At 44.1% G+C, this 24,939-nt stretch overlaps 1 protein-coding gene across 2 annotated transcripts; it reads right to left on the bottom strand.

Moving 5' to 3' along the window:
- ckap5 (cytoskeleton associated protein 5) lies at nucleotides 1-24,259 on the bottom strand. 2 transcript variants are annotated; one of them, XM_014973770.2, is made up of 44 exons: nucleotides 24,165-24,259; nucleotides 22,237-22,334; nucleotides 20,754-20,947; nucleotides 20,421-20,627; nucleotides 19,818-19,989; nucleotides 19,600-19,732; nucleotides 19,417-19,517; nucleotides 18,761-18,874; nucleotides 18,442-18,546; nucleotides 18,223-18,312; nucleotides 17,575-17,739; nucleotides 17,362-17,490; nucleotides 17,114-17,284; nucleotides 16,941-17,042; nucleotides 16,318-16,428; nucleotides 16,128-16,220; nucleotides 14,991-15,176; nucleotides 14,823-14,917; nucleotides 14,299-14,482; nucleotides 14,052-14,191; nucleotides 13,292-13,466; nucleotides 13,098-13,211; nucleotides 12,869-12,997; nucleotides 12,597-12,791; nucleotides 12,394-12,517; nucleotides 12,231-12,307; nucleotides 11,285-11,413; nucleotides 10,823-10,945; nucleotides 9,774-9,923; nucleotides 9,493-9,696; nucleotides 9,018-9,153; nucleotides 8,707-8,900; nucleotides 8,451-8,623; nucleotides 5,177-5,341; nucleotides 4,976-5,096; nucleotides 4,368-4,547; nucleotides 4,103-4,290; nucleotides 3,339-3,414; nucleotides 3,076-3,264; nucleotides 2,860-2,997; nucleotides 1,505-1,588; nucleotides 1,259-1,418; nucleotides 1,063-1,184; nucleotides 1-857 (listed from the first exon to the last, which is right to left on the bottom strand). In XM_014973770.2, exons 2-44 carry the CDS (start codon nucleotides 22,291-22,293, stop codon nucleotides 603-605), a joined length of 6,150 nt encoding a protein of 2,049 aa, XP_014829256.2. In that variant the 5' UTR covers nucleotides 22,294-22,334; nucleotides 24,165-24,259; the 3' UTR covers nucleotides 1-602. The 2 variants fall into 2 exon arrangements, with proteins under 2 accessions (XP_014829256.2, XP_087862279.1); XM_088006153.1 differs by lacking the exon at nucleotides 11,285-11,413.
- Between the last annotated feature and the right edge of the window lie 680 nt (nucleotides 24,260-24,939).

Below are 24,939 nucleotides of genomic sequence, written 5' to 3'. Positions count from 1 at the left end.
TTGTTGTTAAAAAAAGATTTTTATTGATGTTTTCAACAATGGATTATACAATGACGGCAACAAAGAGATGACTGCAGTTCTGACGTCTGAATTAAATACAAAAACCGGGTTATCTGATCCCGTCGCCGAACAGGTGAGAGACGGGCTCACCTGACAGGTGATGCAGGGAAAACTGCAGTTTTATTAAAACAAAGTATTTACACCAACATAAAAACAGCCACAGACATGCCATGCTCTTCAAGCCACAACGACGGAGGAGAGCCAGGCGGGTTGGAACCGGAACCAGCGCCAGCTGCTGAACAGATGAGCTTATGAGGACTAGAAGTATCTACAGCCTGATGCAACCTAAACCCACCTGCAGAGGGCGCTGTGAGGAGGAGGTTAGATATTTACAGCCGGATGACGGGTTAGAGACAGGTCAGCGTTATAATACAGACGGCCTGAAGCAGCTGCAGGGTTTCTGGATGTGTTGCTTTAATGTTTTCATCACACAGGCACAGTGGGCGGAGTCAGGCTGCGTGTGAGGATGAGGAGGCCGCGGCCTTCCTCCTGTCCGTGCATTGGGAGCGGGGAGACGGGGGGAGGGGAGCGGTCGAACCGCCTCACTGCCGCTTGCTCTTGATCCGCTCCAGACGCTTCTTCAGGTCGTCCAGGTTGGCGGTGGCGGGCGAGGCGGCGCGGGCGCGGGTCGGCGATCCGGAGCGCGCGTTGTGCTCCTGCTGGTACAGCTCCCGGGACTCCTTCAGCTGCGACAGCTTGCTGTGGAGCATGTCGGTGGACGAGGCCACGGACGGCTTGGAGGACAGCAGGGAGGAGATGGCTGGCCGCTGCGGAGGCTCGTCCTCGCTGCTGAGAGCCTGCGCCGTCAGAGGGGAGCGGTTACCATGGCGACCGAGCAATTTCACAATTAGATAAATAAAAAATTGACATTTACAAGTTTTTTTCTAAAAAGTTTCCACTTTTTCCAAACTCAAACAAAATCTTATAAAAATTTTTAATAAATGGGTAATTTCCCCAGCGGCATCATGGAACCGGAACCAGGCGGCGGATGTTTGGACTCACCCTGGTCGTGTTTTCCAGGCCTTGTCTCTGCCGGAGGATCTTCAGCCTCTCGTAGTAAACGGCGGGTTTCAGCTCTTCGTTGCTGCTGCTGAGGCTGGACTCCACGTTGTGCTGAGGAATCACTGCAAACGCACACAGCGACGTTAACACACACACAAACCCACCAGGCTGGCAGACGTAAAAAACCCAGAAGAACCTGTGGAGCTCTGGATCCGAGGTTTTCCCTCGCGCTCCGACTCGATGACCCGCAGGCCTCGCTCCACGTAGCTCTGGAAGAACTGCGACGTGTTTCTGAGGAACGGCTCCAGGTCGGCGTCGGAGTACTTCTGCTTGTACTCGTAGAGCTCGGTCAGGCCCTGGAGGGGAAACGGTTTCCTCAGATTAACAACCAATCAACTCTGGAGTCAAAGGTCAACGAGGCGGCGCCAGAGCAGAACCGGACCTCTTTAGTGTTCTCCTTGGAGCCGATCTTCTTGAAGATCTCGGACAGGATGTCGCTGACCTTCGCCTTGGACATGCGGTCGTCCTGCAGCACAGCAGACATCAAATTATTCAGCACATTTTAACCTCTGCAGGGTGAAACATCTAGAATCAGAATCTAAAAGCCCAACTATCTCCAGAACCCAAGTTATGGACCAGTCAAAGCCTGGGTCTGATGGAACTAAAACCCCACAGTCAAACTGCAAATAATCATCTTTGCACATGTCTGAACTGATGATGTCATCCAGGAAATGCTAGTGAGGAATATTTAATTCCCCTTTGGAATCAAAGTATTTCTGAATCGAATATCGTCTCTGCTGTCTGGAAACAGACAGTCATACAGAAATAGTCTTCAGTCAGAGGCCTATTCAGACACGCTGCAACTGACTGTTACTGGAGATTCTTCCTGCATCACCGACGGCTCTGAAGACCTGAGTAACGACATCATTTCTTTCTGAATTGAAGAAACTTTGATGCTGGTTTCAGTTTGGATCCACGTCTCACATCTGGTTCCTTCCAGTTTTTAAGATCAGGAAAATCGTCTCACTGCGAAAACATCAAATCTTACCAAGTATTTTGGTCTGGTTTCTAGACTAAATATCTTATTACACTTAAAATAGCTTTCAATGAACTTTTCAGTAAGAAATAACTCGTTTTAAGTCAATAATTCTTGAATATTGATAAGTGCAGATTTTTTTCACCTATAAAATTTTAGAAATGTGTTAAAGACTTTTTAAATCAATATCCAGAAATTAGTTAAAATAAACTCCCATGTCTCAAGTATTGATATATTAATTATTAAGTATTCTCTTTAAACTTGGTATCAGAGCATGACTTCACAAAATGTTCAACGTTCCTCATTTAAAGTTATTTTTCATGTTGGATTTCTTATAAAAATACTATTATATTCTCCTAATATTTCTTTTTTTATTACTATTGTCGTACAATTTACTCTCGTAATTAAAATAAAATGAATCGTAGCATGGCCCTGATGTTTCATCGTAGTAACTTAAAGTCCAAATAAATAAAAGCTGTAAAACAAGATGGCGGCTCTGGAACTATGGAAACCCAAGGAATGCAATAAGCAAAATCCAAAAATTAAATCTTCAAAAATCGATTTATCGGCCAGCTCTGTCACTAGGTCTTTATTTTACATTTCCTGCTAAATTCTTCATACTTCACAACTTTAGTGAATCTTTTCTAAATCTGTGGGTCCAGAAGGACTTTCAGAAATAAGGAAAACAGGAAGTAGAATCTGAGGACCAGAGGAACGGATCAGGCCTTCAGCTCCAACCGCCTCTGAAGTTTGTCGCTCACCGTCCCGTGGGCGCTCTTCTCGTTGCCGCGGTCGCTCTTCGTTCCTGACAGGTTCCCCGAGTGTTTGACGACTCGCCTCAGGTAGGCCTCCAACTCCGACTCGTTCCGGTTTTCTATCATGGACAGGTGGTCCAGAATCTGCCCAGAAACGAGAATGATCAGAACAAAACCGGCAGGAATAACACGTCTCCCCCCGGGTCTGTGACCTCTGGTTACCTTGACCCCGGTGAGCCTGCAGAGCGTGTGGCAGAGGGTCTTCAGGGTCCGGTGAGGAACATCCGTCTTCAGCTGCTTCAGCTTCTCTTTCGGGAAAACCTTCATGAAGTTGTGGACATCCAGCAGGATCCGGTCCAGGTTCAGGCTGTTGATATTCTCTGGCAGCAAGCGGATCATCCTCCACAGACACTGAGGAGGATAAACGGTTAGAGCGGAGCAGAGCCGACCGATTGAGCCGGGTCTGCAGTGGAACCGGCACTCACCTTCATCACCAGTTCAGAGACTTTAAGAGACCCGGCGTTGGAGACCAGCGTGTCCTGAAGCAGAACCAGCAGAGCGCTGCGGGAACGGGAGAAACGGGTCAAACTGGGGGTTTGCAACTCGCTGTGATGAGTTTGGACCTTTAGTGGCTCTAAACTTCAGCTCAACCCAACTGCAGTCGAGCCCCGGAGTCTCAAAAAGCTAAAACATGCAAATACTTCAGATTCCACTAAAAACGTTTATAACTCCCCATTTCAACAGTCCAAACACAAACTACATCTTAAAGGTGATCCATCATGCTGCCCTGGGCAGGTTAGGAAAGGTCTACACAAAACATTTTCATTACATTTTTGCACAAAATCACTTGGATAACGAGAGTTAAGCTATTTTATAGTTCTGTCACTTTGAAATCATGCCCCCACTCAGTTTACACTCAGATGTGAATTATAAAACCGTACATCTTTGAAAAGCAGAAGTGGAGCCTCCTGAACAACAAAACAAGAAAGTGGTCTCTGGATGGTAAGTCAACAATAAAGCACTAGTCTTTTCCAGCAGCCATTGTACAGCTTGGTTGCTAGGTAACGTTGCAGCGCCTATTGGTTGTCACATTTAGGAGGTTTTTGAAATGGTTCATTTTCCAGACACCAAAAAACATGATTTCCAAAAACAGCTGGGTGGTTTTTAGAAGCAGCACACACACACACACTCAGAGATAAAGGCTGCAGAGTTCTGACCCAGTCAGAGAGACGGATCCGTTTCTACCCACCTGAATACGTTGGTGTGGTCGGAGTGCTCCAGAACTCGGATCACCAGCAGGTTGACGGAGCGGATGACCTGCGTCCCGTCCTCCACGTCCTCCACTCGGCTGTCCAGCATCAGCGTGATCAGGCTGTGCATCAGGTCCTTCAGAACGCCAATCGACGCCTCGCGGGCCAGCGTCTCCATGGAGAACAGCTGAGGGGAGAAGAACGGGGTTAGAGGTCGCCTGCAGGTCACCGAGCAGCAGGGCGTCGCTCCGAGCGCTCACTCACAGACATCATGTTTCCCATGATGCAGCTGTACAGCTTGATGAGGTCCTTCTTGTCCACGCGGTCGTCTGCAAGGTGCGTGCTGTTGATGAGGCGCAGCTGCATGATGGTGGCGATGAGCAGCTGGTCGATGTGACCCGACATGACGTCGGCCTTGTCCTCCTGACGCAGAACCTCGTCAATCTGAGAGGAGAAGGTCATGAGGAAGGTCAAACTTTGGGCCATATTGATAAATGTCCTCAAAGGCAGAAGAATGCATTTTAAAAACTGATGAATAAACTTAAGATATGAATAAATAGCCGTCTCTGCATTCAGTGAATACTGCTCAGGACTAAATTTTTTTTATAATATTCAACATCTTTAATCTTTTGCACACAATCGTTCTTGGATAATGAGGTTTCAGTCTGATCTGTTCTGACTATTTTCAGAACGAGTCCAGACGTTTTCAGACTAATTTTTCCAGAAGTATAAATTATTTTTATGGGTTGCAACTAATTATTTTAGTCAGATTATTCTGATACTAAATCAGGTGAATAAATTGGCAGATTCTCAGATTTTACATGCAACCATGTAAAAAGTGATGTAGAGCGGTTAGTGGAGGTGGACCGGACCTGAGCCAGCGCCTGGATGCTGGTGCCGATGTCGCCGCTCGCCACCTGAGAGATGACGAAGTTGATGGTGGAGGCCGTACTGCTGTGAAGGTCGTCAAAGTGAGGAGAGATGGAGCGGATCCTTGGAAGGAAACACAGGAACGTTAAGGCCGTTTCTGGTTGAGTCGGACTGGTTCCGTTTGGGGACGGCGGTGCGTTTACTTGGGCTCCGGGATCATGACGGGCTCCAGCAGCTCATCCAGCTGGTGCTGGACCAGGTCCGGCAGCTCACACACGCTCCGCTGGTCCTGTTCTATCATGTCCAGGTCCAGCTGGAACTCCTTGGGGATGGAGGGATGGTCGCTGTGCGCATTCTGCCGGGACTGACTGGACGGGCAGCAGAGGAACCAGTCAGTTCTACTGGGTAGAGATCAGTGCTCCTAGCTCCAGTCTGGACTTCCATACTGAATCACCTCAGACGTTTACGGCTCTGAACCGAGTCGGGCGATATTTGACATATATGACCCAAACCGTGTGCAAATTGAACTTCCTAAAATAAATTTGTTTTATGGAAACGTGACAATTTATAAAGACATTTTCTGAGCCAGGATGAAGTGGTTTTGTTCAGCCGCATAAAAACCAACATTAAAAACACTTTTTTCACTTCACATGAGTGAAAGTGATCAACCACCAGACGTTGCTACTGGCAGGAGGATGGTGGCGCCACGTTTTAATGACTTGGAGCGTAAAGACACTTAGAAACGCTGCGATTGCTAAAGTGTTTTTTGACATTAATGGAAAATCGACAAATTTGTAATGACGCCACAACAACAGCGAAGCTGTAAGAGCATCGAAGCAGGTCTCTCTTCCTAAAACTTTAAATTTCCTTTTCTGGAAATTTTGGCCACTTCAGGTCTGAGTGGAAACCGTGAATTTTACACATCGTAAAAGTCACATTTCATGTTGAATTTAGCGGGAAAGGTCGTTGATGCTGAGGTTGGGTCGGTCCGTCTGAACTGGAGCTTCGCAGCACTGACCTCACAAAACAACATGGCCGAACCGATCGCAGGAGTTCATGAGCTACAGAGACCACAGAGGGAACATGGACACAAGCAGCTGTGAAGCGTTTCCTAGATTAAGGACAATCCGTCATAAAAATCTAAACTCAAATCTATTCAACATGATTCTGTCTTTTATTTGACAAAGTGACGTTGACCTGCAGCACCACGGATCATCATGAGCACCGTTAGCTTGAGACGAACCTTTTAGCTCATCTAAACACAGGAAGTGAAGGATAACAGATGAACAGAATCAGAGGCCGAAGGAGGCGAAACGGGACGTCAACGACGTTATAGGACAAAAACCCAAACAAGCTTTAGATGAAATTAAATAACTTCAGGAGTTTCCAGTTTTTATCTCAACTTTTAGAAAACAAGTAAAGAGTAATTGATCTGCCAAGTCAGTAGTTGTTACATGCTGGTCTTTAACATCCGAGTCTGATCAGGAGCAGCTCAGAAACTTTATGACTAAAGATCAAAAAATAATTTAGACTTTTATCTTTTCCTCTTCAGAAATAAATTTAAACAAGCAATATTAGAGCCACAAATGATCCTAAAACTTATGAAAGCATCAGCTTCAGGTTTTCATTTTGCTTCTAAACTTTTTAAAGTCAGGTAAACTCCTCCCAACATCCAGGCCGAGGAACACGGCTCAGCGTTTCAACATGGAGTAAACACTATGGCTGCGAAGGAACTAAACCAATATTTCCTTCACATCTTCATCTAATTTGATGAGAAACGCTGTAAAAATGTTTGCAAACAGCCTGCAGAATCTGGATCAGATGATCCATTAGTAAGAATGAACATTCTTTTCCACTTTTGCTGCTGGGAATAATGTTCACAACTCAGCGGCTGACTGGACGCCAAGCAGCCGGCCTGATCCGATTCTCAGGTTCTCTCAAACATAAACAGGCGAGTGAGGAAGAGGAGGGATGAGCAAGTTAGTGCAGTGCTTCACCAGAACTCAGCAGGTTTTTGGTTGTTGGGCTGATTTATGACGAGCATTAGGGTGAATTTACAGTGACGACACAGAAAGCAGGAGGAGGAGGAGGAGTTGTACTCACATCCTATACGTGCGATACATTATTCTGCTCCGGAAAGGAAGGCAGGCAGAGCAGATCACACAGGAAGAAAGATGAAGGGTTAGGAGACAGAAACGACCAGAGGCAGGTTGGTTTCACAGACTCACTGATCTGATGTGCGACTGTGAGAGCAACCCAGCATGCAGCGGCTCAGAGGCCAGGATGAGCAGGAGGACAGATCAGATGTTGGCAAACATTTAAACACAGACGGGTAAAAGAGGAACGGCCAGCATGCTGGTGAGAAAACGGCCGGAAAGGTCAGAAAGTCTCACACACAAACATTTAAACAGACGTCAGAGAGAAACACATGGATACATTTTAAATGAAGGATGTAACAAGAAAGTCGGGCTCTTTATCACTTGGTTCTAACAATCATCTATTAAATACTTTAATTTCCAGTTTTAGGTTGTAAAGACTAGAGATCACAAAATAGAAAAAATATACAGCTTTGGGAAAAAAGGAGAGAACATTGAAAAGCTCCTGGTTATTCCACCAAATACTGATGTCTGAACTCTTCCTGAGTTAAAACGTTAGTGTTGTTGTTTCTAAATGAATATGAACTCGATTTTCTTTGCGTTATTCAAGGTCTGAAAGTTCTGCATCTTTTTCATTATTTTGATGATTTCTCATTTTCTGCAAATACAAAATTTATGCTTGGAATTTCAGAGACATGTCAGAAGAAATATGTTAATTTTATTCAAACATACCTATAAAAAGTGAAACTGATCATTTTAAATGGTCTCTTAATTTTTTCCAGAGCTGAATAATGTCAATAATTCACCTCCAAGATAAAATATGCAAACTTTAATTAAAAACACTGAAATTGGATTTAAATGATAAAAGCAGAGACTTTGACATTTTGTGTAAAACTGGGTTTGTTTCTTTATCAAATGTAAATAAAATGTTTTAGTTCCTTAGTTTCCCCCGATACTTGGCAACCCTTTACCAGGTGAATAAGTTCCCAAATTACCAATAGAGTGAATTATGAGAAACAACCTGCAGATGCCAACTGCTCTGCAAAAACAAACCTGCAGGGGGCGACAGTGGACAGATTGATCTATATAAACTTTTTCTTTGCCTTGTTTTCCCCAGACGGAGTCCATATTGGGTACCTTCAATAATAATTTAAACACTGTTGTGATATGAATGCATGATAAATATAAATAAAACTGCTGTGGTCCATACAGTTACTCAGTTTCTACTGGTTAAAGGAAGAAATCTGATAAATATTGATCATTTTGTGGTCAGTTTGTGCAGATTCATCCAAGTGTGAGTTTGTAAAGCATCTTAAACTTTATATTTCCGTTCATAACTGGAGCATGTTTTACTGGTTTCCAGTAAAAAACGGGGACCTACTTGAGCTTTCCGGGGTCTTCCTGCGCTGGCTTGCGGAGGAAGGTGGCGTTGGGGTTCGTCGGCTGCTCCCGCTGCGTCTTCTCGGCGGCGCTCTGCTTCGCCGGAGCCGCAGGCGTCTTCTTCGCCGATCGTTTGATCCGCTCCTCCAGCATGCTCATGTCTTTCTCTGACAGCTGGAAAAAAATCCAAATAAAATTAGTCTCTGATTTTGTGGAGGGAACTTCCAGCTCCAAACTTTATTTCTTTTGTCTCTTACATTTCCGATGAGTTTGTAGACCTGGTCCCCGCAGACGTTGTAGACGGCCACCACCGTGTTCAGGGCAGCGTTTCGGACGGACGTGTCTCTGTCTCCGATGTGGACGGCGATCTCCTTCAGGGATTTGGCCGCAGTCGGCTGGCACACGTTCATCCCGTAGCCCTCGATCAGACAGCCCAACTCCTCCAAACACTCTGAGGAAACCAAAACACTCAGCATGAAGGAGCAAACAGAACTAAAGGTTGGCTGACCTGGGCTAGACGTTTACGTCAAGGCGACATGTACAGGTTTAATTTTTGGAAAAGCCCTACCAGCTCTCTGCTTGGAGTTCTTGGACTTGGTTCCCTCCATGAGGAACGGGAAGAGCTTGGAAGCTGGATAAACTTTGCACAGCATGCCGAGGATGACCCGGACATCTTTACGAACCACATCCTTCGACTCTCCGACCTGAAGGGAAACAATGAGCATCTCACTCTGAACGACAAGCTGAGCCGTTCACAGCAACATGAGCACAAAAACCAAAAACAAGCAGGAATATAATCAGAATGAGACGGGCTGGCGACCTGTCCAGGGTGTACCCCCGAAATGTCTGGTTGAGGATGGGCACCAGAACCTGTCCCGGCCCCATTAGGGTCAGGAGGGGTGGAAAACACAAAGGACTGTGGAGCGCAACAACTGTCTGCTAACATATTCCAGGTGTTACAAACTTGACATTTTCATGCTAATATTTACCCTGTTCATTAAGCCCCTGACTGACGGTGTGTGTGTGTGTGTGTGTGTGTGTACCTTCAGTATGAGGTAGGGGACGAAGGAGTTGGCTTCATACTCCGTCAGGTGGTAGTTCTCCCTGTTCAGCATCGTGAACAGCAGCTTCAGATACTCCAGCACCTTCATCAGGATGGTGGTGTTGGTTTCAAAGAAGCGGAGTGTGATCCACTTCAGGATCAGGTCCAGGCAGCTGACGGTCGCCTCGCTCTCGCTGTTCAGCCTCTGTCAGCCAGAGAGACGGTCCATCGGTTAGGAACAGAACCCAGTTCATGGCAGCCGCGGCGCTGACAGCCTCCTACCTCGATCATGACCCCGATGGCCTTCACTTGTCGCTGAAAGTCGAAGTGAAACATCTCGTCCAGCAGCCACTTGGCGAAACAGGCGGCCATCTGAGTTTTCAGCTGCTCCACGTATTCGTCCCGAGGGGTGATGAAGTTCCACTTCAGAATCTGGAGCCCAGAGGTTCAGCGTCAGATTTCAGCTGGCAGGGCTAGCCTGAGGCTCAAGCTAGCATTGCTAACACGCGGCAAGTTACCCAGAATTCCCAAGTCTGGACTAAAGACTAAATGTGCTACCCTAAACTTTCTGGTTCAGAAAGTTCACAGATTTTGGAGGCAACTAGTTACTTTTACTTGAATCATTCTTGGTGGGGGAGGAGGCTGTACTTTTACTACACTTTTTAGTAATTTTATTATGAAGTATCACCATTACTGCTCGAGTAAAATATCTGCATGAACAACAAACGTGTTTTAACCAAAAAGTTTTAAATACCATATCAAAAGGTAAATTAAAATATAATCACAGAACGAGTCAAAAACCACAGAAAAAGAATTCAACATGATTTTCTTTCTACTGCCAGAGATGCTGAAAGCAGAGATTTATGTAAAGATACAATATGTGATATTTATGGTAAATGTTGCAATAATGATACAATTTACATTAAATTTAATGTTTTTCTGCTTTGGATTCATAGCAAAAACAGTCACCAGGTAATGAGAAATGTATCCATCAACTGGAAAAAAATATATTTAAAAAAATAAATTTCATCAAGGTTTTGTTTGAAGAAATTGTTTCAATTACTTTTAATGATGTTTGTCATTCCAGGCGTAGAAAGTCTGATGGCAGCATGAGCTGTGTTTGAGACATGTTAATCCTACCTTAGTGTAAATTAATATTTTCACTAAGGTTGGCTGATTTTAGTCATGTAAACACTGAGAAGGTTGGACTTAAACATTTTGTTTACAAACTCTCAGTTGATCCTGCTGTGTAATTTGAATTTGTATGTATAGAAAGAAGGTTTGCTTTCTAAAAACATTGATAAATTACAAAAGTCAGCAGTTGTAGATACCTTCAGCTGCTTCTCCTCTTTGATCCTCTGCTCCTTGGCGTTGGGGACCAAGATGAAGATCGGCCCAGACTTATCCTCATCATCCTTCAGGCCTTTAGTGGCGGGTTTCTTACCAGCTGGACCCTGATTGACGCAGACAGACAGACGCAGTGAGCGAACAGAAGCCAGACGTTTTCTAAAACAAAGTTTTAATGAGAACTGGACAGAAAGGTGAGGGAAAGAAGAAACCAGAGCTACCAGGAGGGTTATGATGGAGAGATTTCCGTGCAGGTTAACAGACAGACATTAATGCTAGAAAGCCGTCACACGAGGTGTGTCATTTCCACAGCTGAGTGAACGCCCTGAGGCTGCGTTAGCGACTGAAGTTAGACTGAGAGAAGCCAGGCGGAGGTTAACATCTGCCAAGCCGACAGCATTCAGGAAAGAGTGGGATCATCCGGACGCCCGCCCGCGTTCATCTACCTGTTGGCCGCCAGCAGCAGCAGCAGCAGCAGCAGCAGCAGCAGCCTTCCCTTTGACGGGCGGCTTTTTGCTACCATTACACTCCTTCTGATTGGAGGGAGGCGGAGCTTCCTCCGTGGGAGAGGGAGGCTGGGTGGGTGAAAATAAATGAACATCACAAAACGAACCACATGAGGGGAGGAGGGCAAAAAACAAAAACAAAAAAAAAGAGACTAAATATTAAAAACTTAGACTAATTAATGGAAAGGACTGAAGAGAATCTGTTCTCTCATCAAATAAATAAATGAGGAAAAAAGTTTAATTGGATGAATTACTTGGAAAAAGTAATTTATCTAAACTGGAATTAATTAATCCGTCACTGAAATAATCGTCAATTAATTTAGTAATCGATTAATCATTAACAGGAGAATACGGACTCAACGGCCAGTTTGTTGAAATATTCAGCAGTAATTAAGCTAAAACTGTACAAAAATATATACAATTGGAATAGGAGATGGAAAATCTTCAGGGTAGAGAATATAAACAGATTAAAGCTTCACTCGGTTCATATTTTGTATATAAAAAGCAAACTCTCCTCCAATTAAGTGCCTTTTTCTAATTATAAGTTAATGGGGACAGAAAAACCCTTCGATGAACTGATGATGTTAAGCAGGAGTCAAACTTTTCACTTGTTGATATCTTAAGTATTTTCAGCTGCATCCTTTGCTCCAAATGATCAAACATCCACTAAAGAAAATTTGCTGTTATTGCATTTTAGGCAACAAAATATTCATTTTCTTATCCAAAACATTAATCAATTTGTTTATTTTAATGTATTTGTAACAAAGAAAATAAGCTTATGTGGTTCATTGAAAAATCTGCAGAATGTGGCAGTTTTTTCAAATCTCATTAATCAATTAATTACTAAAATAATAACTAGCTGCAGCCCTGATCCAAACAGACGTACCTTCTTGGCAGCTCCTCCTCCTCCTCTGACTTTCTTAGCTTCAGGTTTATCTGTGAAATCCTCGCTGGTCCTGGAAGCTGCACAACAAGCAAACATCTGAATTATCAACATCTTGTTCAAGTTTGGTTTGTCCCAAATTATCCTCGACTGTCTGTGAGCTCACCTGAAGGAGCTCTGCTTTGCTCTGCAGAACCTTTTCCTCCCGTTTTGGCCGGCGCCGCAGGTTTAGCCGGCATCACTGCTCTGGCCTTTTCCAACATGGCTACCACCTGATCCTTGGAGGCAGGCTGGGGAGAAATAAACAAACCCAGTTGGAACCACCAGTCCCAATCAAACACCGGGACCACCTCGCTGGCGGCTCTGTACTTTGAGTTTTCCTGTGGCTTTGTTCATCTTGTCGTAGCCCAGGTGCATCATGAAGGTGGGCAGGGCGTCCTGGGCTTTCTTCCTCACGTCGGCGTTCCGGTCCTCCAGGCAGGTGAACAGCTGCGGGACGCACACCATCAGGTCCGCGGGGACCGACCTGAGAGTCGGCAGCTTCTCTGCTAGCCAGCCAAGCACCTGAGGATGAAGAGCGGGTTAGAGTCTGATCTTCGTCACCCCCACCGTGAGGAGGAGCATCGGAGGAGTCGGAGCACCTCCTGACGCAGGAAGGGATTCTCCCTCTTCAGCTCCTCGGACAGATCCTCTCCCTCCAGCCAGTCCTTCATCCCAGTCTGCTCCACCCAGGCCTGCAGCGTTGCCATGGCAGCCGTCCTCAGGTTCACCTGCAGATGGACAGACGTAACTCAGACCAACTGTAACTGCTGAAGGGACATGAGGCTTTCTGTCATGGAGATTCTGTTTGAACTATTGGAGGTGGAGCACCTTGCTGTCTCCCAGAACGGTGATGACAGGGAACCCCAGAGCTTTCACATGCTGCTTGAGTCCAGGTCCCATGGCTGTAGCCAGCTGCTGCAGAATACTCAGGGTCTGTTGGACCTGCAGACCACAAACAGGACGGTCATCACTGCAGTCATAACGTTTAACCCAGAGGCCAAACCCAGAGCAGTCCAGCTCACCAGGATCTTGTTGGAGTCGCTGAGTCGCCCTTTCAGCGCCAGAGGAAGCTCCCCGATGTTGGGCGTGATGAACTTGGCCTCAGAGATGACGGCCGCAGCCTCATCCAGACCCTCCTTCCTGATCTTCCAGTTCTTGTCTCCAATTTTAGACACCAGGTCGGATGTGATCTTGTCACTTTGAAAATGAATTGGAACAAAGAAGAAGAAACAAAGAAGAAGAAACGGGCCTTTAGCCAAAGTCATGAACCCAGCTGCTCCTGAAAATAATCCTGTAGATCTCAAACAATAAAACTGGTTCCTGACTGTGAAGAGACTGAAGTGTTGTTCACACATTGATAATATTCATGCACTTTTCTGGGAAAAAAAGACGACAAGGACAAACTTTAATACCATTTGTAGAGATGGTTCTACCATCATTAAAATACTATTTTGACCTTGGTCATTTTTTATCTATTCTAGAGACGATGGTTCAGTGATGATGCTGGTCAGAACAGGAGCAGAAATACATTTTTAGCTGCTGTATGTGTCAAACCATCGTCCCCACTGTGATTAATTTACAGGTGGCAAAACCTCAGAAGAGGTCATTTCTGGGTATTTTTTGTCGTGTTGCTGGGTTTCTGCTCTTTATGCACATTTCTAGTCTAACTTTATTATTTTAGTCTGAAGTTACAGAACAGTTCTAGAAATCAGATTCTAGAATTTAAAGTGATTTCCAGACTTTTCTTTCCCACTCATTTCATTATGGTGTTGCAGAACCGACCTGATATCAGTTCGGGGCAGCAGGTCCATGATGTCCTGCCCCGCTCCTCCATCCTCATCCTGCTCCCCCCCCTCGTCTCCCTCTTCCTCCGCCGTCTTCTTGGTGGATCTGATGGGAGCCGGAGGCGACTGACCCTGCATCTGTGAGGGAGAGAGCCGTTTTCTGTCGTTAACGTTCGGACTGCGACGGAGCGGAGGGAAAACCCGAGGCTCCTGCGTGGTTCGGGTCACGTCTAACGGTCTGGTACCTTCTCGAACTCGGCATCTATCTGTGCGAGGAGAGCCGGCTTCTCGTCTTCGAAGAACATGCGCAGCGGCTGTCCCATGTACAGGTACATGACCCCCAGCAGGGCGATGGCTGCCGTCCGCACGGCGGGGTTCGTCGCTCCCAGAGCAGTCTTCACGTTGTTGATGAAGCCTTTCACTTTGATGCTGCACAGCAGGCAGGAAAGGGTTAACATTACACCATCATGAAAACATTTCAGATTTTAAAACAATTTATTTCATTACAGGGATTAAATTAGTCAAGTTACTTTAACATTTTACATGTGCGTGTAGTTTTAACAATTTTACAGCCATTTCATAAGGGCTGCAATTAAACAGTTGCTGACTAATTGATTATTCTGGCGATAAACTGGATTTTAAAAATGGGCACATTCTGCAGATTTTTAATTTAAGCCTTTTATGCATTTTAAAAATGCATGAAAAAGATGCATTTACTTCATGTGGGAAGATTTAACTAGGAACGCTGTTGCCTCCGAGGAAAACCTACCCAGCAAATCCAAACTCCTTCATGGCGTTCGCCAGCCAGTTGAGCGTCTCCGCCTGGTTTTTGGGGTTCTTCTGCGCAAACGCCAAGGAGACGACCTGAGGTGCGAACAAACTGTGTTAAAACCGCACAGTCAGTTCTGTCGACTTCGCTGACGTTTAGCGGGTTCACCTGCTCTGCTGTCCACGGCAACGAGCACGTCTCTCCGATCGCCGTCAGAGCCGACTTGGCGTTGCCGCCGCACTTCACGTCTCCGATCTTATCCACCAGACCGTCTAAAACCACGGAGGCCGACGTCTTTGAGAACTGTCCTCTCTGAGCCACCAGAGCCACGATGTGCAGCTTCATCTGCATCACCTGCAGGACGTCAGAGCGTTAGAAACTGAAAACGCTGTGTGGGGTGGATTTAGTCTGAACCTTCAGGAAAACTCAAGTTAAAACGTTTAAACTTGTTTGGCTTCATGATGGCGTCGCTCATATGAATAATATTATCAGTAACGGTTAAAGTTTATTTAAAAAGGTCAGGAGTGGCTTCAGAGAACGAATCGGTTAAAAACAGTCAACCTTTTTATTCACCACCAACCTTTGAACTTATTCTGCAAAATATCAGCCATCAAACCCAGAATATTCATAAAATCAACAACAAACCAATGGATTTGTGTCTCCAACAAAGAAAAGGAATTAATTTACTGTCAAACACGTATGAAGGTATGACGTCTCATTTTTTGTTCTGTAGTTGAACCAACCTGACTCAGTCTGCAGAGCATCAAAACGTTATTTAAATGTTATTTCTTTAGGTTAGTCTATGGCTGAACACATCGCTGGCATTTAGGCATCAGTTAAAATCTCCCAATGTGAAGTGGGACATTTTTAAATATCTAAATATAGTTTTTGCATGTAAACATGCCTTAATGTCCCTAAAAAGTTGTTAATCCTACAACAGCATTCGTGACTTAAAAAAAAAAAAGAAAATCTGTGATGAGCCAAGAGGGTTAAAAAAAAAAAAAAAAGTAAAACTATGCAATTGCATCAAACTACCTAGTGTATTTTTTAATATTCCTTATGTGATTTACTGAAACATTAAACTGGATTCCAGTTTCTTTCAAAAACATACCAACTGTTCAGACAGATGAGTTTACAAGCGCACCGCCCTCCTGTGTTTCTCAGTCAGCCGTGATAAATCTCATCGTTCCCTTTAGCCGTCGTCAACGGCACAGAAACAGATCTGGGCGTGTCGTCTCCCAGAAGCTCAGCGTTCAGGGACCAGAACGCCACTGAGCTTTGGCTTGTTGGATTCCAGCAGTGTACCTGAAAGTTCGTCTCCTTCCAACCCGGTTTCTTTGCCAGCATCCGAACCAACGCCTGGCACGGCATCACCGCCTTGTCCATGGTCTCCACAGCCTGCAGACAGGAATCCGAGATAAATCTTCTGCTCAGCTGCACAGAGACCGGTGGCTGCTGGAAGTCAAAGGTTTCAGAGTAAACTGGGACACTTTACCCTCTGGAACTCCTCCATACTGGCCAGCCTCTCCTTCCAGTTGCCCGAGTCCAGCTGCTGCAGACACGTAGCAGGAAGAACTGCTGCTGCCAGCTCCTCGCACGCTTCAGGCTGAAAACAGCAGCAAACCATCAGAAACTAAAACTTAATGCCATCTAATCTGATCTCCGTTAAGAAAGAGTTTAACGCAGATTTAAGGATTCTATAATATTCTCAGACTGAAAGCTAAAGCTGCAATTAATCCAACAACATTAGCGTAAGTGATTTTATTGCAATAAATTCAACTTCCAGAAAACTGAAAACCTGCCAAAACACCGAGTTCCTTTAAATAAAGGCTGAAAACCGTCCTGGTTAGAGTTACATCTAACTAATAACTGGATCATTGATCAATATATCTGATGATTGATGGTGGTATTAGATTAAATTTAATGTTTATTGCTTGTTTCATAATCAGTTACCGTTTGGTGTTTAGTGGTGTAAAGTAAATAATTCCTTGTTCCTGAACTGTGCTCTAAAAATAAACGTCTCAGTTTTTATCTCTTCATGTCGTCGTCGTTTCTGTGCCTCCAGACCCGGTCAGTAAAAACTCGCTCTGATTTAAGTCATTCTGCTTGTGAACTTACAGATATTTCGGCTTCTGTGGTTTCTTTGCTGTCTGAGGTCTTCTTGGCTTTCCCTCCAGCTGCTGATGCTGGTTTCCCTTTTTTGGCCGGACCAGCTGACGGCTGCAGAAAACAAAACGTTTAGCAACTCTGGATCATTTATGGGAACCGTTGGGGTTTCGTTCTGTGCGTACCTTGTTGGCTGATGCGGTTTGGCTCTTCTTCGGCGGCGCCGAGGATTTGGGAGGGGCTTCGGCTGCAGGAGGAGCTTTAGCTGCTGGCTTCTTGTCACCTGATGCTGATCCTCCTCCTGCTGCTCCTTTTTTACCTCCAGGAAGCTCCACTTTGTCAGCACACTCCTTGATCTGTTAGAGAAACAGAAATAAAGTCAGCGTTTGACGGCATCAGCGCCTGAGGAGGAATCTCCGGTTCTACTCTTCACCTTATCGAGTTTGAGTTTGTCCAAGTCGGCAAGGAAAGGGTTCACAGCCTTTTCCCCAACCACCTTCATGGCCGTCCCCAGAGCTTCGAAGGCCGCGTCACGGACCTCAGGGGCCGAGTCGTTCACTTGCTGTGGTTGATAAAGCAGGAATGATCAGTTTTTACGATGACCAACAGGCATGTCTTCAGCTTGTTGACGCATCAGAGGACAAACCTTGATGAGGGCGGCACAGAACGGCTTGAGGACGCTTTTCGGCAGCGTGGCCTGCGTGCAGTGTCGGAAAGATCGGGCCAGAAACAGAGACGCCTGCTGCTTAATGGATGGGTTCTTATTGTCCATCACACCCAGGATGTCCTCCGAAAGGTTCTGCAGAGTCGTCTGGGGAAGAAAAAATTAAAAGTATCAGTCGTCTCAGCACTACTGAAACACATTAGGAGCTGCAGCATCAGCAGAGCGCTCGGTGGATAACGGTCTGTAAACAGGAAGTGGATTCAAAGTAAGTTAGTAAAAAAATGATTAAAATTAAATCAATCCAGAGAGAAAACGCTTCATCATGTCTGCCAGACAGGAAGTGAGCCGTTCATCCAGACAGAAAGAAGCTCAGTAAGGGCAAAGCTGAAGAAAATCATGATGCAGAATTTTTTTTAAAACTGATTCACGTCATAAGCTACATTAAAGTATGGTTACCATGGTAACTGCTCACACATTAAATGATTTCATGGCTCTGAAATCAATATGAAAAAAATGAATAATTACAAATAAAATGAATAAATTCAGCCTGCATCCCTTTTTTGTAGTTTTTCCTTACATGTTATAGATTGTAGTCTACAACAGCAAAAGAAAAGTGCATATTGTACTCACAGTGAGGAAAATGGCATCAATGGCCTCCTGCAGGGACTGGACGACCTGCAGCTTCTTCTCCTTGAACTTCTCTAGGATAGTTGGAACAACCTGTAAAAAAATAAATAAATCTGTGAGGGAAGCCGTTTGATTCACGGGTCTCCGTCTTCTTACATACTTCCTTCATTTAAAGTAAAAGAATCTGGAGGATTTGAGGGAAGAACGTCCAATAACCCTTACTTGTCCTGCATACGTCCCAAACTTCTTCCTGAGACCAGAGGCCAGTCCAGCCAGACATTTGGCCGCCATGGAAACCAGCATCACGTTGGCGTCTTTCCCCACAACCTGGAGCAGAGAAACCACATCAGCTCCAACTCGACTCCCATCGGTCAAATCAGAAAGACTGAAGAGTCGTCTCTTCTCTCAGACAGCCAGCAGATCTTTACGGTTCAAATATCAGGTTCACCCAACTAAATGCTTTAGAAATGTCATTCTGAACAGTTTCTACAGATCTGTTTTTAAATGACTTGAGAAACATTTTATTAATTAATATTTGCACCTTCTTCAGTGCGCGGACCAGGTCTCCATAGTCGCCGTTCTCCAGTTTGGGGTTCTTGGTCAGAGCTTCAACAGCTTCAAGAGCTTCTTTCCTCTCCTGCCACTTTTTAGCTTCCTGCAGAAATAAAAGCCCAGGATTATTATTCTCACAGCGTTCACAGATTATCAATACAAACTGCATCGTTAGAGATGTTTACGAGTGGAACCAGGCTGCTTTCTGTGATTTAATGCCGTCATATGTGAAGCTTGGTTATTCCAGCAGCTGCTACTCATCATTTCTACTGAAAGCAGTGTTGCCAGATTGAGCAGGTTTCACTCCCAACTGGATTTCTTTTGAACATGTTGGACTGGATGTTGACATTTGGACGGCTTCTTGGACGTGTGTATTTGTCTTTGTAGATGGGTGTATTCTGGCCCAGTTTTGGCTGTAAGCTGGTGGTAACACTGTAAACCATGTCAATTATTCTGCTGTCTTTACTTTGTACCTCACTGGAAACCATAAATAAACTTGGTAATCATTAATTAAGTGCCATTATGAAACAGTCATGAGTTTCAGCAGAGGCTGAGATTTGGACTGTTTGTTGTGTTTTGGATCAGAAAGTCTCAGGCTGGGTTTGACAACCCTGACTGAATTTAAAAGTGTTTTGAAAAACTCACAATTTTCTCGTAGAAGTCTTTGGGCATCTTTGACAGAATCTCCACAGGTTCCAGCAGATCGTACGGATCCACAGCTGCTGCAGTTTCTTCTTCTTCGTCTCCTGGGAGACGAGCAGAGGAGTCTGAGACTGCCCAGTAACAAAGAGCAAACTATAAAACAGGTCAGAGATGAGCCGGGCTTACCATCAGACTGCTCTCCTCCTTGAGCTTGTTGCTGTTCGAACTTTGCCTTCAGGTCCTGCTGGGAGCGCAGGAACCGGGTCTGCTTGGGAGGCGAGGGGGGCAGCTTCACCCACTCCTCCTCCAGCTCTTTGAGCTGCAGAGAGAAAACAAGCAAACACTCATCCAGCTGAATTCAGCAGCGCTCCGTTTGTACTCTGAGGAAGCTGATCAAGTCCCACCTGTACAGAGTTGATGTTCTGCAGCGGCGGCCTCAGAGCATCTCTGATCCACTTGTAGATTTCTACAGCAAGCAACTTGGACTCATCCCTCACAGCCTTCTCTCTGGACTCAAACTGTTTGGGTAAAACTTTCACTACTGGCTTCAGGGTCACTATTTTTGATCCAAACTCACTGGGGGAAGCAATGAAGGGAACAAAGAACCAATCAGAGTCTCTTAGTGAAACAACTTCTCTTAGTTGGCGCTTTTCAGATGGAAGTCAGTGCAGAACCTGACATGTTGTGTAAAGCCCCTTACTTGCCATTTTATCCCAAACCCAACTATTAGTTTAGTGTACCAATAACTCAGGAGTTGTTTTCTTGTGAAAAGCTGCTGTGGTCGTGAAAATCCCTCAAAGTTGCAAATCCATTTTATAAAACAAATCTCATGCGGGGTTCCCCAAAGCTCCATTCTGGGGCCCCTTCTGTTTAATATCTACAGGCTCCCACTAGCTCAGATTATACAAAACTTTATAAGGAATTTGTTCTACAGGAAACTGTGAGAAATAATTGATTTGATGCAAATTAAAACATCAATAACAGAAAATAATCGAGCAGCCACCGACCTCAGAGCCTTCCTGAGCGTCTCGATGCACGCCACCACTATCTTGGGGTTCTTGTTGTCCAGTCCTTTGAGCAGCTCATCCTGAACCACCTCGTTCTTCTCTATCTCAATGTACATCAGGCAGATGTCCATGCCCAGCTCTTTGGCTCGCGCCTTCGGCTGGTTGAACACCTTAGTGACGACGCCTGACACAACCTCGCCCGTCGTCCTGCAGCACAGAGACAGAGCAGATCAGAGTCTCCACTGAACCTCCTCCATCATTTAAAGACCTGCTATAAAAATAACACCAAATGTTAAACTTGTGGGTAAACCTCCAGCTGTGAACAGAACTTACTTGCCAGCCACATGAGCATTCTCAATAAAGGCCAAGGCAGCTTCCAGGCCTTTGAGCTGAGCCACCGCATTCGAGTCCGTGACAAACTTCTTGATTAGTCCCAGGTACTTCCCCCACTCCGGACTCTTCTCATCCTCTATCTTCTGGAACAACTTCAGAGCTTCTTCATAACCGTTCAGTCTAGCTTTCCACACCTGAATGAGTCAGGAGGTGGAGGGAAAAGATGATTCACACCAAACAAGAAAAAAATAAATAAAAATCACCACTTTTGTTAATCTTTAATGACTAGATGACCGAGAACAGCGTCTCCTGCTGCATTTTAACCAACTGGTTAAAAGCAGCATAATAAGGCTGCTTGTTTTTATGGCTCAGAAAAAATATCAGGACTTTCCTTTACCCGATTAAAAACAAAATAACCCCGACCATACAGGGTGTGGGAGAGGGGAAAAAAAACTATTTGGGATATTATGCAGTGATATGATCTCAGAGCAGAAACAGCTGATTAGTTTGCTGAAGCCATTATAGCCTCAAGTCACAAAAGAAAAAAAACACGTTAAGCTTGTTTACATTTCTACTAAGTAGTGGAGAAAATAGATAAAAAATGCAAAATATAAACTCCTGCTCTAGATATTTTAAACTTTAAAATATAACATTATGGCTGACCAGAGGTAGATTGATCCTGTTTGTTTCTATTTACCAAACAATATTGGGACCCATGTCATGTCTGTGGCCATGGATTAGAGGTTGCACTAAGACTGTATTAGTCTAATCCTGAATGCAAAGCCTCATCAGGATCCAAACAAACAGAGTAAGAAAATCTAAAGGAAGCTAATCATGCAGAGAGACTGAAGCTGAACCCCCGATGTCTGCAGGATGAGGCTCAGGTTGGGTTTTAAGTCCGTCTGATCTGATCCCGATAGTTTGACCTGTTCCTAAAACCCATTTGCAGCTCATTTTCAGATTTAATTGCTTTCCTCGAGTCTCCAAGCTGCAGTCAAGAGCCAAAACTATCGTTTCTTTCATACAGCTAATCAACTGTGAATTGAAACTTAGATGACGAGACCAAGTTTCAATACACAAATTGTTTACAAAAGAATAGATGCTTGATTATTGCTGAAATGATTTCAGAAACTCTGCCAGAGTTTATGACAAAATATGGCCATGTGCCTATAAATCTTCTTTCACTGCATTGTTCTGCTATTTTCCCATGAACCAGAACTCTACCAAGTCCAAAACAGACAAAACATGTCAACAGCCATGTGAGCATCAGTCTATGTTCATAAACATAAAATCTGGTAAGATTTTAATATCATGTTTGGCTGTGAAGACATAAAAGGCACAATTTGTGTCACGATAACAAAATAAAAGCATCTTTTGTCTGAGACTGACTGAAAAAAGGAGTAATCAACGTTTAAGAAATTAAAAATTCAAGCAGATTGAAATACGACCACCTCTAACCGAGGACAGTCGGCCAGTTTCTCACCTTATGTTCACATTTCTGGTCGATGGGAAGCTTCATCCACTCGCTATCGTCCCCCATGGCTACTGGTCGGGGACTGGGCTTCCCCTAGAGTTACTTAGCTGAAAACAAGACATTAAAATAGTAGCATTATCATCATACATTTAAACTTTAATCATTTTATCAGCCTTTCTGCTGATGCAGAGTAATTTGGGTTTTCTTTCTAGAATGAAATATTTCTTACTCCTCATGCCAAATGTACTCAAGTGTTGGACATTTATGTAAAATCCAGTTTAAGAACAGCATGGTTTATTTCAAATTTAATGAAACACAAACAGAAAATTCAACAGAGAAAGGCTAAAAAAACAAACAAACTGATCAAGTCAGAGACTGGAAGTTAGATCAAATTAATCTTAAAAAGGTTATAGTCAAAGGAAAATGAAGTAGGGAAGACTCAGGGAAAAAATGCTGAAAGACAGTTCCACTTTATTTCAATAAGAGTCCATAAAGTGCAGCGATGGTTCAAAGCACATTAAAGGAATAGCTGGAGGCTCATATTTCACATTGATCCAAACCAGCTGGGCAAACGGGATGAAAATGCCTTCAGCTCAGAGTCCACCGTACAGGAAACGCACAAACACAAATGTGTTAAACTCACAAAACTAGGAACCTTGTGTAGGGGGTTCTTTTCTCCAACCAGAGTACCCAGAGAACCACAGAGCTTAAGAAAATTACAGAAACTACAACACTCAAGACTCTTCAAACTTGGACTAGACTATTCTCCTCTAATGGCAAAATATACAAAATGTTGTGAATAAATGTTAATTTCCCTTTGGGAGCAATAAAGTATGCTTGTATTTAATAAGTTTCACAAATTTGTTTCAATGATTCTGTTCATGGAGTAAAATAATATAATGAAGTCTAAAAAACGGTCACGGTACTGAAGAATCAAGAGGAATCGCCTTTTAGGCATTTCCCGAATTAGAAACTACAATTAGACAAAAATAAAACGGCAACATTATCATTGGATATCGCAACAATAAAATACTTCAGTGCATCTCTTCTGCATGCAATCAGGCTCTGCAGAGGCCTGTTCATTTCAGTCAGATGTGTGGCATCGAGGGAAACACCTACAACTTGTAGGACAGGTAGTCATGGGGATCATAGTGCATCCACCAACATCTCATTATTAATTCAGACAAACAACAGTAAAAGCGCATAAACGCAAGAAGGATAACAGCATTACTAATGCCACGGATAATGTTATATTAATGCATCACCTAGAGAACACTAAACGATGGTAAAGGTAGAGAAGAATTAAGTCAGTCATATTTAAATTAGGGAGGATCCAGAAATGTCTAAACTTGAGGTTTACTCTCCTTGTTTGGTTCAGCGTCATTGAATTGCAAATGAATTCATTCAAATCCCCAAGCAAAGCTAACCCAGAAACATGGCTGCACCCGAAAACCCACCGAAAACCCCAAACAACAGCCCTGTCAGAAGCTAGTTACCCGTGACCCTCGTTTAAAAAAGCAATATATTCAAGCTAAGAAAATGTTAGAATATTATGGAGCCGTTTAATTTAAACCAGCACAATGATAACTAGCTACCTTAGCAACAGCCGTTGCTCCGTTACTTATCCCGGAGGTTCTGGTTTAAAGCGCCTCACCAGTAACATTCATAATGTTAATTCAATATAAACAATGTGACTCTACTAATGCCTTGTACAGAGTGAAAAAATATTATGCATAGAAAGTACTCCCAATGAGAGCCTGCTGATGGTTCTTAACGTCCATTAGCTGCCTAGAAACGGCTAGGAGCTAACCGTCCATCCGCGCCAACACAGCCAGGCCGAACAACGCACTTCTCCGCCACAGCAGCTCAAACACACCGACACAGAAAAAATGGACTGCGGGTCGACGTGGAGGATTAAATTGACATGAAAAGAATACCTGTTGACGTCTCTGTAGGACAATAAGATGTAGGCAACCCAGTGTTATGGGACCTATAATGAGATCACCCTAGTGAAGTCTGGCCGAGTCTTAAAGCCTCAGCTTCACGTACGTCCCAAACAACTTCCGCTAAAAGTAAAGGTCAATGTCTCCTGCGTCAATTAAAGAAGCTAATGTATTCGTAATATTGAATAAAATATATGTATAAAAGACACAATAACACACTCTACATATAGTTTGCACATTTGTTTCGTATCTGTTTGGTATCTTTGGGTCACATATGATTTATTGACTCTTATTTTGCAAAGTCACATCCGGTAACGTCTCTGATATGTATAACTTGATGCATCTTTTTCAAGAGTCCAAGGGCGGAGAGACAGAGGAGGGCGGAGACCGGGGGCTTCGTTCTGTCTGCATCGGTTTCTTACATTAAACCTGATAGTGAGCCCTCACAGTCAAACATGTCTGGAAATCCCAGTGAAAGCGGATTTTTTACAGCACAGTTTTATTTTTTCTGTCGTTTGCAATTTGCCAAATAGGTTTCCTTATTTGTCATCAGCCGTGGCCAATGATTGGCTAGATTTGAACGAGGCTCCGCCCTCATTATCTCAAAATAATTTGCTGATTTGATGGAAGCGATGTAGGTCATAATTTGTAGCAATTTGATTGGATATTCTGCGACAACACCCGCCTCATAGGTATATCGATTGATTTACTATTGGTTATTTCATATTGACGGGGAACACGCCCGTGTTTTTGACTGGGTAATTCGAAA

This window comes from Poecilia mexicana, unplaced genomic scaffold (genome assembly GCF_051168715.1).
Source record: "Poecilia mexicana isolate PSO_F unplaced genomic scaffold, ASM5116871v1 scaffold_6, whole genome shotgun sequence".
Taxonomy (NCBI): domain Eukaryota; kingdom Metazoa; phylum Chordata; class Actinopteri; order Cyprinodontiformes; family Poeciliidae; genus Poecilia; species Poecilia mexicana.
The sequence above is the reverse complement of the archived record's forward strand: the minus strand, read 5'-3'. Positions and strand labels throughout refer to the sequence as shown.